Source organism: Sorghum bicolor, chromosome 1 (genome assembly GCF_000003195.3).
Source record: "Sorghum bicolor cultivar BTx623 chromosome 1, Sorghum_bicolor_NCBIv3, whole genome shotgun sequence".
NCBI lineage: Eukaryota > Viridiplantae > Streptophyta > Magnoliopsida > Poales > Poaceae > Sorghum > Sorghum bicolor.
This window is the reverse complement of record NC_012870.2, coordinates 79,662,505-79,676,582: the sequence shown is the minus strand read 5'-3', so window position 1 is coordinate 79,676,582 and position 14,078 is coordinate 79,662,505. Positions and strand designations below refer to the sequence as shown.

The following is a 14,078-nucleotide window of genomic DNA, read 5'->3' as shown; positions in this document are numbered from 1 at the left end:
CACTAGTAACTATTGGAGCACAGGGCTAATTGATACTTAGGATTAAGGGCCTGTTAATATTGGGGATAACTGTTAGCTGCTAAAAATTAGTTTTAGGTGATCCAAACATGATGACTAACAGTAGGGTGAAAATTAGCTAAGCCATTGGCTAGTTATTAGTCCATTAAACAAGCACAACCATGTAACAAGGGCTAATAGTTGAGCTATTAATTGCCATGGAGGTAAGTATGCACCTGTTAGACAGGAATCCAAACAGACCCTGAAGAATACAACGATCCATACAAATTTCAATGACACTACCTAGTAAAAATAAGATACATATTTCAATAGGGCCACTTGGTCGGGTGATATCTAGTGCAGTGATTGTTTATCGTGTAGGAGTAATCCCAAATCGTAGGAGTACTTTTGTATAAGTGCAGCTTGCTGACAAAAAAATTTAAAGGCTTCCGTTTCATGTCATCATGTGTAAACGTGACATACAGATCATGCTCTGCATCGCTTTCTTGAGCTGGTGCAAGCACAGCCAGCTTTTCCAGATCAGGAGCCAAGCTTCAAGACGTGCTGTACACAGCTAAACTGCTTCGCTCATACCCATACTACATGCGCAATCATAATCATAAACAAACAACTTGCTAAATACACGGAGGGAAGGGAATCCTTGTGCAGATGGCTGCGCAATCATGCAGTCACTCAAAACTACAATAATGGAGTACGCATGCAGATGCAGCTCAGATTCAGCGTGCGCGCGGTGCCGCCGGGCAGGGAGCGGTCGGCGTGGCGGCGACGGCGACGGCGAGGTGCGCGCGTGCGTTGGTCCCTGCAGAAAAGACAACGCACTGAAGCGAACGGCCGCGGAGTCGTCGCCGTCGGATCGGCGGGCGGGCAAGTTGCGGCCGCCCGGAGGCGTCGGCCTCTCTGACCGAAGCAATAACTGCCTCCCGGCGATTGCGATCGAGTCAATTCCCCAACTGATATTTGGGACCGGATGTTGGCAGTTGGATGCTGGAGCTCAACTGATATTTCTTCATCTTTGATGCAGAGGATGTGAGATGCCCTACCAAATGGTAGTTTTCCATGCACAAATTTTATGCGAATTTCATCGACTTTATCCGATTCTATGCCATTGTTTAATTTTTGAGTCTTTCATTCACTCTGACGCAGTGCAAATTGGTTGCTTTCTAGAGATTGAGACCACACAAGAATGCCTCTCATGTACATCACTCACAATCCTCCATTGTTGTTATCTTCCTCCAATTCTAGTTGTTCCTTCCAGTCACTAACACCTAGAGTAGTGTAACAACAAACTGTAATAATAACAAGAAAAAAAGGAAATAAAAAAGCTTTCTTTTTGCTGGCCACTACAATTCTACCATCCACAACGTTCACCGGTCCCTGTCGTGGTTGCCCGGCGTCGGCGGCCCGTGCGCGTCGCCTTCCTGTGGCACGACGCCCGACCCCTCCCTCCGGCTCCTGATCTTGATCAGCCCGTACAGCTTCTTGAACTCCCTCATCGGCGCCTCCTTGCCGAACACCCCGCACGTCGGCGGGGCCCCGGCGGCCGTCTCGTCGTCGGCCAGCGCGGAGTCCGCGCTGGCGCGCGCCGACTGGGCCTGGTCCTCCCACTGGTGCCCGCCGCCGGACCAGCTCGTGTTCCGCCTGTGCGACGGGTACCGCGGCGCCGCGCCGCCCCCGGACGCGACGTGCTGGAGCTTGGTGATCACGCTGCGGAGCGCGCGGCTCGGGGACGCGCGGTTGGCCAGCATGATCTCGCCGAGCTCGGCGGGGCTGAGGCGGGCGCCGGCGGCGTGGAACCCCTCTTCCACCTGCGGGTACAGCTTGTGGTCCTTGAGCCCAAGGTAGTTGCTGGCCAGCGCCTTGAACGCCTCGAAGTCGCAGAGCGTGAACTGGATGTGCACGTCCAGCCGGCCGGGGCGCAGCACCGCGGCGTCGACGGCGTCCTTGCCCCCGCGCATGGTGAACACCATGACGCGCTCCTCGCCGCAGCACGACGCGACGCCGTCCATGAAGCTCAGCACCCTGGCCGCGCGTGCCTCCCCGTCCCCGCCCCCGCCCTGCAGGTACCGGTCCAGGTCCTCGACGAGGACGAGCGAGCGCGGGGTGGTGTGCAGGAGCAGCGCGCGGAGGTCGTCGCCGGAGGCGACGGCGCGGGACAGGTCGACGTCGTAGACGTCGTAGCCCAGGAACCTGGCCATGGCCGCCGCGAACGTGGACTTGCCGGTGCCCGGCGGGCCGTAGAGGAGGTAGCTCCGGCGCCAGACGCGGCCGAGGCGGTGGTAGTAGGCGCGGCCCTTGAGGAAGCTCTCGAGGTCGGCGCGGACGCGGGCCTTGAGGTCCGGGTCCATGGCTACGTCGTCGAGCGTGGCCGGGTGGGTGAAGGGCGCCGACGCCCAGCGCGGCGCGCCTGTGTCCGCGTCGGTGCCGGCGTTGGCGAAGAGCCGCAGCTCGCGGCGGCGCTGCTCCATCTCGTCGGCCACGGACTCCACGTGCTGCAGGTAAGGTCTTAGCACGCGGGAGCGGTCGTGGCGGCGCACCCGCAGCACCAGGCGCTCGGGTCCGCCGCCCGCGCTGGTCCACGACAGGCGCGCACCGAGGAACGCGTCCCGCGCGGTGTGGCCCGGGCCGAGCTGCAGGGAGAGCCCGCCGTTGGTCCGGGACGCCGAGGACACCACGCACGCGGCGTCCGCGTCCTCCAGCGACGGCAGCGCCGCCACGTAAGCGGCGGCCTTGCGGAACAGCGGGTTCTCGGCGCCGTCGCACCCAGCCCCGGCGAAGCGCGGCACCTCGTGGTACTGGTACGCCTGCGCCCACTCGTCGGCGCACCGCCACAGGCGGCGCAGCGCGTAGAGCGCCGACTTGTAGGACAGCAGCAGCCGCAGCGCCGCGAGCGCGAGGGCGGCGTACGCGAGCACGCCGGCGGGGCTCGTGGCGTGCAGTGGCATGGCTGCTTGCTTTCTGTGATGGCTCGGGTCCGTGTCGTGGTCGTGGTCGTGGTCTCGTGGACGCCCACGTCCTGTACAGTTGCCGATGTGAAGAGAGAGGCTGGGCTTTTTAAGATGGAGGAAATGGGTGGAAATGCTGTTTGACGAGAGGAATGGCGGTCAAAGAAGGTGGATAGAAAAAAAGGCTTGGCAGGCAGCCGCAGCAGCCTGCGTTTCATTCACTTCACAGACAGACTATTGGGCCCGGCGTTTCAGACTTCCATGAATGAAACCGGCCCAAAATGGAACAGCTGAAAACTGATTTACAAATTTCGTACCGTTCGCGCAGAATTGACAAAAAGATACAATTTTTTTTATCCGTCGGTGACAGATTTGAAGTCGACTGTAGACAAACCTCGCCGTGATGCAGTTACAGTTTCAAAGTTATGATGATAGCTGGTTAACAAAGAAATATAAATTGAGTTCAAGTCTTCAAGTTTTTTTTTAGAGAGGCAGTTCAAGACTTCAATAAAAATGTTGTTTTTACTGTGAATAAAAACATCGTTTTTTATATGAATCTGGACAAAAACATGGAGAGAGCACGTGCTAAGACACGTTCCCTAAAAAATGTTCAAGCCGTCGAGGAGTTTTTTTTTTTAACCGCAGGTGTGGAGAAGACAGTTGGACGGAAACAATCCCATGACAGCAAAAACCCCCAAAACATTTTGGCCTCTCCTCTTGCCAGCAAAGCGACCACTCACCAACTGCCAGTACGTACGTGCTAGGCAAGAAGTTCATTCAAATAAGGCACCGTACGTGGTGGTGATGGGTGTGTTTAGTCAGTGGACGGCGCCACGTGGCCCGAACTTTAGCTCATACGTGTATTTGAACCCATGAATTTTGCTGGAAAACCCGTTTCCTCCATTCCATGTTGTGCGATAATAACCAAGCTATACACCTCGCTCCATTTGAAAATGGAAAAGTATACACTGTTAGGCCTTGTTTAGTTCCGAAAAGTGAAAACTTTTCGGAACTGTAGCACTTTGGTTTGTTTGTGACAAATATTATCCAATCATGGACTAACTAGGATTAAAAGATTCGTCTCGTGATTTCCAGCTAAACTGTGTAATTAGTTTTTATTTTCGTCTATATTTAATGTTTCATGCATGTGCCATAAGATTCGATGTGACGGGGAATCTTGAAAACTTTTTGGTTTTCAGGTGAACTAAACGAGGCCTTAGTCTTAGTCAATAGTACAAGACTCATGTTCCAATCTACACAATGTGTCTGTTCTTCCCTGTATCTTTCACTTTTTACTTTACGTGCTTAATTATTACATGCATGCGACAAATTTAACCTTTTATAGACACTAATAAGGGGGGCACTAATAATTCGCTTGAGCTTATCTGTGAATCTAGGGAAAATATTTTCAGTCATGACTTATCAGCCAAGCGAACAGTAATATGTTTTTCCCTCCCTCCAATCATGAATCTGTTTTTGTTTTTGGTTCTGTATATGAAGGCAACTGTGGTAAAATTGTGCCGTAAAAATCTAATTCACTTATAAACTTTATGAAAACGGAGAGGGAGTACTAATAGGACTATAAGAGGACAATATTTATAGTGAACTTAAAGTTCCTCTTGGGCTTGTGGTAGGTAAAATATCCTGTTTCCTCCCTCTCTCCAGTCACGAATTATTAGGATGTTTTATTTCTTGTATGAATGTAACCCATGCATGACAAAATTATTGTGGTAGGCAATTTTTTTTACTGTGTTTAGTTTATATGTTTCAAAAAACTATACTTGTAAATTAACGTTGAAAAGTATGACACTGCATCATACTTTTTCTGCGCATCACAAGACACAGAGACATATCAGCTGAAAATATCGGTCAAAGTTCCATTTTGAAACGCTACATCATCTTGCTGGAGGTGGAGGGTGTAACTTGAAACAAGCAAGCCATGCATATGCATGGTTGTTTTTCTACATGAACCAGGTTGACATCAGTTCAAACAAAGCCTGCCTGGCCAGGTCGTCAGGCTAGACCTCTTCTCTTCCTTGCTTGGCTGCTGGGTGCTGCCACACACTACTAGTAGTATATATGACAGATTCTTCCTTCTCCCGTTGCTATCCATCTCCATCTTTGTGTATTAGCCGTTCTCTTCCTCCGTTCAATGGTCACAAGGTGCCGCTAGCTAGCCATGGTTGTGCAAGTCAAACAGCAATTGCATGCTCAAATTAAGTCGCAGCACAATTTAATCAGCAACTAATTAACCTGCTACCGGTACCGGCACTTGTATATATGTCAACATTATTTCGGCGCAGCTCTCTATTGACATTCGATCTAGTCAAAATGACTGTTTTGTTTATTGTCAGCAGCTAGCAATCCAGGCCCTCGATAGGCCGTTTTTTTTTTAAAAAAAAATGGTATAGGGAGTATTTACTGGTTATACAAAAAAAAATCAAAATGGTATAGGGAGTACATACTGCAGGTTATATACATATAATAACAGTCCCAAATAGAAGAGCAGTTTGTTGTTATTACTACTAGTACATCGGTACAGAGAGACTGATGGATGAATCATCAATTCACACCGTATCTAATCTGGCCGGTGGCAGTACTGGAGCTGCGCCAATCCATCGCGGGAGATACCGGAAGAAAGGACATGAAGATGGCGTCCGGGAATTCCATAACCGAGTTTAATTCTCTTGTATAGTACTTCTTCACTGTACAAGAACCGTCGTCGATGGGAACAGTCTTAATTTTACTAGCAGTGTACTACTGAATGAATCCGTTTGTTGATTATGACATGAGTGACATGCATGCCGTTCAGGCTTGAGATATACTGTACGTACTACTCAGAGTAATCAGCCGCTTTGGCTTTTGGCATCGGCCATCAGGTAGAGGTAGGATAGGAGCAGTCGTCTTCCGGTCTCCAATGTGCCGCTGACTTTAATTAATAATATTTGTTATGCAAAAATGCATTGACATTGGCACATCTAGATGATGGAGAGATGCCATTTCGACCCCCGCTAGCTCTCTGTCACTTGTCAAGCCGACTAGCCGATGAAAATGGTATGAGCACTACCGTGTTACCACCTCGATCCGTCACTAAAAGATATAATTCTTGTTTTGTACTATCCCAAATTTCTAAAATTTTAACTAATTGTATCTTCTGATGACGCTGAATAATAAATTTTATTTTTTTTATATATAAATTTGATTAAGTTTTAAACTAATTGTGTATTCTTTTTGTACATACATTCAACGCACTAGCCTCTGCCCTCTGCTAGTGTGCACCAGCGTTGCGATTGCGATCGAGGCCGGATCGGAGGTCCCATCGAAGATGTCGATGTCGATCTCCGAGGACAATCGATGGCCCGCCGGCGTCGGCGCCGGCCTACCGCCGTGCCGTATCATCACGAGGAAGGGAAGCCAACGGCCGGGTCGTAGCTGCGGCGGCGTGCCAACGCTGGTGCACAGTAGCAGAGGCAGCAGATGCGTGCCCCCACGGCGTCGCATTGGTTTAGCGCCGCCCGATTGGGACGACGTACACCAGCTGCTGTAGCAATTGGCAAGGAGCATGGAAATGGCTACTCCCTCCGGTCCGGGTCCATAAGCTGCAAACGTACGCATATTAAGATTCAGACTTTACAATCTTTGTTTTGATTGTTGATTGGTCAATAATTATAGCCAACATACCCCCTTTGAAGGGAACAAAAAATAGAGGAGTTGTGAAGGATCCAAATTCTACAGTAACAATTTCTATGACGCCCTTTGAAACGAAGGAATGTTTCCTTGCAATTTCTTTGAAATTCCTATGAAAGGAACTTGATAAGCTCTAACAGTCTAACCTCATTGTTTTGTTTCCTACGCTGTTTCGAAAGGCATCTTTGTGAACTTTCCTCTGCTCTAAACTTCTATAGGATTTGAAGTGTTAAGGCATTTTTATTCCTATGTTTTTCGTGTCCTTGTGTTTTGTAAATCTTTTGTTCTAGAGAGGGGCATAACTATTATAATACAAACTTGATATTATAATCATACATCATCTCTATTTTAAATTGCATGTTATTTTTGTTTCTCTAGAGACATTATGTATATTTAGAAAAGACACAACGACTTACATTATTCATGCTTTTTTTAACATAAATTTGGTCAATATAAAAAGTTTGACATAGGACAACATATTCAGGGACGTATTCCGGAATTAAATTAGGCAGAATGTGACACAAGCAAGTCTAATCTGGCCGCTGTGAATTCTATTCAAGCACACACGCCTGGAATTCCCCAGTCAGATAATACTACTAGTATAATACGTAAAGCAAATCTAGTGAATGGCTTTTATTACAGGGTCAGAAACACGGATTAGAAGGTTCTGCACGAGGTTTGACTGAATAAACTGCCGCCAAGATGGCAGAGGCGGTTGCTGTCATGTCATGAGGGGGAGGGCACACAGCGTCAAGTAGAAATCCCTTTGCAAACGCCATACGATCGAGACATGGTACCTTATTCGATGAGCACCATGACGATGCAGAGATCATCTATACAATACAGGTACTGAATTGCCTGTCTTCATCATGCTTCGATCCATTTCAGTGTGCTTTAGTTGGGTGCTGAGTGCTGACAGCGCCACATCCATCGCCTTCGCTCGAACAACAACAGCATGAGCAGGGTATCTCTGAACCTTACTTAAATCTTAAGAAATCAGCCAGCTTTTTTTTTCAGAAAAAAAAAATAAATAGAAGGCTTCGATCGACGTCAAGCCTTCTCTTGTCAGTTTGTCACTCTGTCCTAGCATTCGATGCTGGAAACTGTCTGTCACTAAAGGAAGAGGAAGAGAGCGCATGCATGCTTTAGAACTGAACCTTCTTCAGATCACTTGATGCATGCAACTGAAACAGCTGCTGTACCGCAGCCTGACACTCTCGTCGGCAGATTCACCTACTGCTGCCTTGGTGCTTGGTGATTGGGAGAAAAATAGCTGCTAGTAGCTGCTGCTCCGTCGCTACCCTACCAGCAGGCTGCATCGATCGTCCACAATGACTGAACTGAACTTGATTCCTATCCTAACCTTGCTTCACTTCATCTCCAAACCTCACCAAAGCTGAATTTTGTTGGGGAGCATTTTTGGTCGTCCACACCGAACGACTGAACTTGACTCCTATGATGCCAACAGTAGTGATCAATCAAAGAGCCAAAAACAAGCTAAAGAGAGCTCAAGATGCTCTCTGCATACATCATGGCATATGACGATATAATGCTCGACCAAACATTGTACTGACGGCTGACGCGTCGACGAGGGCACGAGGCCGTGTGAGCTCTCAAGTCTGAACCAAACACAAGCATCGGTTTCAGTAGCAGGTTAGGCTACAGTGCTACAGACAGCAGCGACATGCCGCACTGCCCACATGCCAATGGAGAAGCTCCAAACCATGAAATGCCAACGTGACCTTGGTCCAACCAAACTCCAAACCATCTTCAACCTCCAGTGGCATGGGTAGGCAGACAATGTCATGACATGGCTCTTCTAAATTCCAATTCCATGTGCATCAGTTCATGACACGAGGACATTCTTCGTGCAGTGGAGTGTTTCGTTACGCGGTTTAGAATGATGATCGAAACAATATCTTTCGTTGCAGTTCATCTCTCAGTTTTACATGGCAACCAAAAGTATTTACCACATGAAACTTGCACCGAGAATGGCTTGATTAGCTCATGTGCATAGTAGCCCTGTATTATTTGCTGTCGAAGAAAGCACGTGTCTCAAGAGTCGGAATGAAGAAAGGTCCCTTAACAAATCCTGTATCGCGATGTCTACAGTACAAAGAATATCTGACCGTAGAAGCAATAACATGCACTTATCTGGCTCAAATAAACCGCTGGTTCAAGTATGAATCGAAGTACAACACTTCTGAAAAGCTATCAATGATACATGATCAACCACGAGTCCACGATACGAAGCATCTAACCCGACTCAAGGCAATTTTATTCAGATACCCAGCATTTGGTTCAAGACACAACCTAACTCGGTCGGTCACATATCTCAGGTAGTGAAGTGCCGAAATCATTTTTGGATTACAAATCTGTGCTAACAAAATCCCCAAGGTTAGAAACTTGGCAGGTGCAATGAAACCAGCATGGGACTATTAGTCAGGCGTGGCCACACCCTGGTTAAGCTCGGCGAATCTCATGCCAACCCTCATGGAGTGCTTCAGGAACTTCTCTGCGCAGCGGCGGACGCATGACTCCTCTTGCTTGTCCAGGGTCTTGCGGCGGAATGTGTCCACACAGTCTGTGAAGCACCTCTCCACCAGGGAATTGTACATTCTTAGACTGCAAAGTGATAGAGCAAAGATTTGATTATTCTTGATATGCAATTTGACAGATATATGCACAAGGCATGAAAGACCAATGAAGCCAACCATCAGGCATTTGCAGGAGGTTTTAATTAATTAGACAAAAAGGTAAATCCAAATTTATGAGGAAACACCACTTGAAATTAAAGTCAAGCATAACAGGATCTGCAGAAGTTTTTAGACAAATGGCAAGACTAAATTTACTAGGAAACACCACTTAAAATTAAGTCACATTTCAGTGTTTGCAGGAAACAACAATTAAGTTAAGTCAAGCATTACAATATTTGCTACAATCAAAATCAAGGATCATTCATTAATTCTACAGGAAATATTATCCTTTTCCACCATCACATCCTTATTTCTCCACACTTTCGAATAGCTTCGCATTATGACACACCTAGTCCTACTCCTACCCTTAAACAACAAAATATCAACACTAGCATTTCTGGCTCCAGCATCTGCACCTTGAAAAAATCCATCCCTTTCCAAGTATCTAAAATGCTGGAAACTAGAATAAATGTAAACTATAAAAGGTTTTGGCTTGAGCCTAGAACCACCAACCAACAAATCCATGTGTCAGAACTCAGAACTTTGCATACAGAATATACAAAACTGATATCACAGACAAACGAAAGAGATAAAGCCTTGAAACTATTGATTCTGACCCACATGAACCTTGTTTACAACCGGAGTAGCTAAGGGTACCAAGTAATTCAAAATTTTAGGTCCACGAACTCTGGGCACCAATTCACGGGACGGTTTGGCACCTTCTGAATCTAATGAAAGCAGTTAGCTTCCATGACTACTCGACTAGGCTTCCCATTCCCAACCACAGTTGCTCATTCCGATAATACTGGGACAAACTAAAGATTTATCACTGAGCAGCTTGTCATACACAGCCAGACGCCTACGAAACCAATGCTTATATTTCAATCAACGAAAGAAATCATATCGCATGATTTGCGACGTACAAGGTGCAAACTGCAATATCACAAATCTAGTGGGTACCTATTGAAACGCTTATGTTGCAGTGCGCCGCACAAGTGTGCCAATCACTTGCAATACTTTTCACTGAAAAGTGAAAACCAGCGGTAGGAGAGCACAAAGCCCTATTTACGCTTCCAAATCTTATTACACGCGAGCAACAGGGGCGCGTTCTGTTTCAACTTAACCGAAACTAGACTGGCAGGGACCGGTAAACATCAGGATTCAGGAATCAGAAGGCGTTCGTAAGGCACGAACCTGTCGCGGATCTGGAGCTGGTCGATCATGCCGGCCATCCGCATCTTGTCCTCCTCGGGGAGGCCGTCCAGGTCGCCGAGCATGCTCTTGTCCATGGCCGCCGCTGCCACGGATCCAGCACCTAAAAAACCGCCACGGATCTTAGCAAATCTTACGAACACCCCCCTGAAACTCGTCGAGAGCCGAGATCCACACCGGGAGTACGGAGGGGGTAAGGAGAAGGAGCAGGCAGATCTACCTGGCCGACGACGAGGACCCGCAGAAGCTTCGCCGGCGGCAGGCGCTAGCGACGGCTTGCACAGGGAGAGGACAGAGAGGTGAGTCGGAGAGATGGTGACGCGAGCAGCGGTAGGGTTTAACGGAGAGAACAGCTCGCTGCAGGTGGGCCGCGTGGGGTTGGATGGCGCCACGGCCCGTGCGATCTGGACGGGCGGACATGATGGGCTCCCGACCACGAAGCACGGGCGGACATGATGGGGTTGCTGCTAAAATTAAAATTAGTAGTGAAATTTTATTATTTATCTATTTTATAAAATAAAAAACTTTTTTCTAAAAAAAATGTCCACAACAGTGTTGCTATATATATGGCCATCGAAAATTTAGGGATAGTCAACTTTTTATTTTTATAAAACTAAATAGCACATCCGTTGAAATCTACATTTTATCATGTAAATTCTAAAATAGCCTCCACCATAAAAATAGACAAGCCGTTGGAGTTGCTCGCTCTTCTCCGACCGGAATTTCTGTGCTTCAGTGCTGTTTTTTTATTTTACTAAATACTTATTTTCAAAACAGCTTCATGGACGAAGTTGTTTTTCCTCTCCTCTCATAAAGTCATGAGTTGGGATAAAACTAAAAAAAATAGCTTATTACAGCTCTCTCCCTTATTTCTCTCTCTTAACTATACATTAAGTAGTTGGTGAAGCTATTTTACCAAATACTTATTTCAAAACAGCTCAGCTATCTAAAAAATTATTTATAAAATTATTTTCTAAAAAAACAGCTCTACTTGTCAAACAAGACCATATACTGTCATGATAAATGGTCACTTGAAAAGACAGAGTGAGAATGGAGATTTGGAGGCTGCACTCCAGTTGAAGGCTCAGATGGAGCAGGCAGGCTTCAACCTTCAAGCCAGATGAATGCACCTACCATTTGCTGATGGCAGAACTCTGCTCGGCTGAACGGCTGGGAGAAGTTACAGCTTTATTCCACGAGATGCTGATACAAGGGACGACATTACATAAGATCGTTCATAGCAGCCTGTTGGAGTTCCTATGTAGAATCAATGAAGACCAGTTACTGAGCATCATTGAAGAATCTGCAAAGAACAGTGTTTCTGCAGCGGATAATGGTTGTGTTACCTTGTTGAAGGAGCTTTGCAGGATTGATAAGGTTTCAAGTGCAGAAAAGGTGTTGCAGACATTTTCCAAAGCTGGGTTGGTCACAACAACAGAGATGTACAACACTCTTATTGACGGGTATTGCAAGATTAGGGAACTCCAAGGAGCATTCTTGTTGTATCGCCAGATGAAATCACATGATCAGCTTGTACCTAATGAAGACACTTACCAGGCACTACTGCTGGCTGTGCGCAACAACACAAGCATCATCTACTGGGAGGACGTGGAGGAGTTGTTTGAGAAAAATGGAGTTGGTATAGATGCGCTAAACTCCTTTTTTCTGACATACATGGATTCAAGTCGGTATATTCAAGTACCTAGAATGCTTAAAAAGGTGTCAGTTCAACTTGCTAGCAAGCTATTTTAGCATCTATAGATTGGACATCTTCATTGTATATCTAGACTCCTAGCTTAAACAGATGGTCGATGATGCCGCATGTATTCTCTTTAAGATCTGTATACAAGCATCTTTGTTTTAATTATACAGTGTTCTCTATCCTAGATAGCTGGTAGCAGCACAGTTTAGAAGCCCTTAGAAAATGAAACATCAGAACCCACGAGATCCGCTTTCTGTACCATTATTCCCTATATGTTCCAACTTTTCATGTACCATTCAACAGAAAGTTTCTAATATTAGGAGAATCATACCAAAAGCTTAGGCCATCCTCAATGGGAGTTTCATGTCACAGTTTCCAACACATCAATATTTTGGAAACAGTGCATAAGAGTTTCATGAGGAGGAAACTCTCTCTACTCCCATGAAACTCTTATCATCTCTCTTCATTAATATAGCGCCACATCAGCATATTTAATGTGCATGAAACTCTAATAAAACCCTAAACTTCTATTGAATGGTACTGTACATGAAAAGTTGGAACATATACCGGTCGATTGCAAACTTTGAGGTGAGTCATTGTCTACCTAGTATGACCACCTTTCCGTTCTACTCGTTTACCTTGATGCCTCTAATTTTAAATTGTTTTCATCTGGGATGTCCTCTTTGAGGGACAAGCATTAGCAAAAGTGGACATTGGCAATGTTCTTGGTTCCTGTGGTGACTAGGCTGGTCCATTGCAAGCTTATGAAGAAGGCTTAGGTAACATCTTCATGTCTTCCTTTCCAAAAGTTAGAAGATCTAGAAACACGCCGAATCAGTTTCTTCTAACATATAGGACACGTCGCTGGAGGCTTATTCGCAACATTTCTTTTATGCATTCGAGAATCCATTTCTTGTACAAATGAAAACGATACATTTTAAAGTTTGAAGTTTAGAAATGAGAAATTGTGTGTGCCGATGTTTTTATGATATAGCTGCATCGTTAGTTTTGGGTTTGCAGTTGCACCAATCTTCTAAGGAAACACTTGGCATATTGAAGGGATTGAACCTGTCGTAAACATCCAGTACTTTTGATTGTTTTACTATCAGCTGGATTGTGTTGCCATAAGAATTGATTTGTTGAATCCCATATTGTCGTTTTAGCTTTTGTGTCATTGTTGTGTCCGTGTCCGTGCAATCTATGCACCGTGTTGCTTCCATCTTTAGTTTCTAAAATACTTGCATCACATCATATACAGGATTGCTGTGAAAGAGACCTACACTGCACCTAGCTAATGGCTAATGTGCAACTTTCTGCCCTTGAGAACATGCATTCAGGTCATAAGGTCAGATTCGATAATAGTGAAGAAACCAAGTAATAAGTTACTAAAAAGAGATCGAATTTGCACGAAAGGGTGTTATTTTACGCTATTTTAAATTACTACTAAAGAGACTATCATTTTTCAGGAAAATGCAGGGGTTATGGTATATATTAGTTGTGTTGGTTGAACCGGTAGCTTGTGTTCTTTGTTCCTTGATCTCACTTGGACAGAGTGCGGCTTGCCGACCTGCACTGCAGATCGACTGTCTGAGGAGTGCTTGTGAGCCTGCCTGCCTGTCAACCAGTCGGCAAAGGGCAAAAGCAAAACCCAAGTCCACGGTTGAATTTCGCTGCAGGGCAGGCAGTGGGTGGATGTGGCCTACGGCCGAACACGATGGGTAGTTATAGGATACGGCCAATTCCAAGGTCTGCTGTATTTTGTAGTTGTGTAATTATTGTACTCGTCGACATGTCAGTTTTTAGTGTGATTTTTAAGCTCCA

At 46.1% G+C, this 14,078-nt stretch overlaps 2 protein-coding genes and 1 pseudogene across 2 annotated transcripts; 1 reads left to right on the top strand and 2 right to left on the bottom strand.

Moving 5' to 3' along the window:
• LOC8059487 (AAA-ATPase At2g46620) lies at positions 1,290-3,533 on the bottom strand. Its single transcript, XM_002465946.2, has one exon. The coding sequence runs from the start codon at positions 2,958-2,960 to the stop codon at positions 1,383-1,385; it is 1,578 nt and encodes a 525-aa protein (XP_002465991.1). The 5' UTR covers positions 2,961-3,533; the 3' UTR covers positions 1,290-1,382.
• Positions 8,773-10,934, bottom strand: LOC8078005 (mitochondrial import inner membrane translocase subunit Tim9). The gene is made up of 3 exons (XM_002465945.2): positions 10,776-10,934; positions 10,538-10,658; positions 8,773-9,272 (listed from the first exon to the last, which is right to left on the bottom strand). The coding sequence occupies exons 2-3, from the start codon at positions 10,630-10,632 to the stop codon at positions 9,086-9,088; spliced, it is 282 nt and encodes a 93-aa protein (XP_002465990.1). The 5' UTR covers positions 10,633-10,658; positions 10,776-10,934; the 3' UTR covers positions 8,773-9,085.
• Positions 10,631-12,261, top strand: LOC8059486 (annotated as a pseudogene).

What these genes read in the sequence shown, in the direction of transcription:
- LOC8059487 (XM_002465946.2), bottom strand. Translation starts at nt 2,960, where the DNA reads ATGCCACTGCACGCCACGAGCCCCGCCGGCGTGCTCGCGTACGCCGCC.
- LOC8078005 (XM_002465945.2), bottom strand. Translation starts at nt 10,632, where the DNA reads ATGGACAAGAGCATGCTCGGCGACCTGGACGGCCTCCCCGAGGAGGAC. An exon ending in CAGCTCCAGATCCGCGACAG is followed by an intron (nt 9,273 to 10,537) that starts GTTCGTGCCTTA and finishes ATCACTTTGCAG; the next exon opens with TCTAAGAATGTACAATTCCC.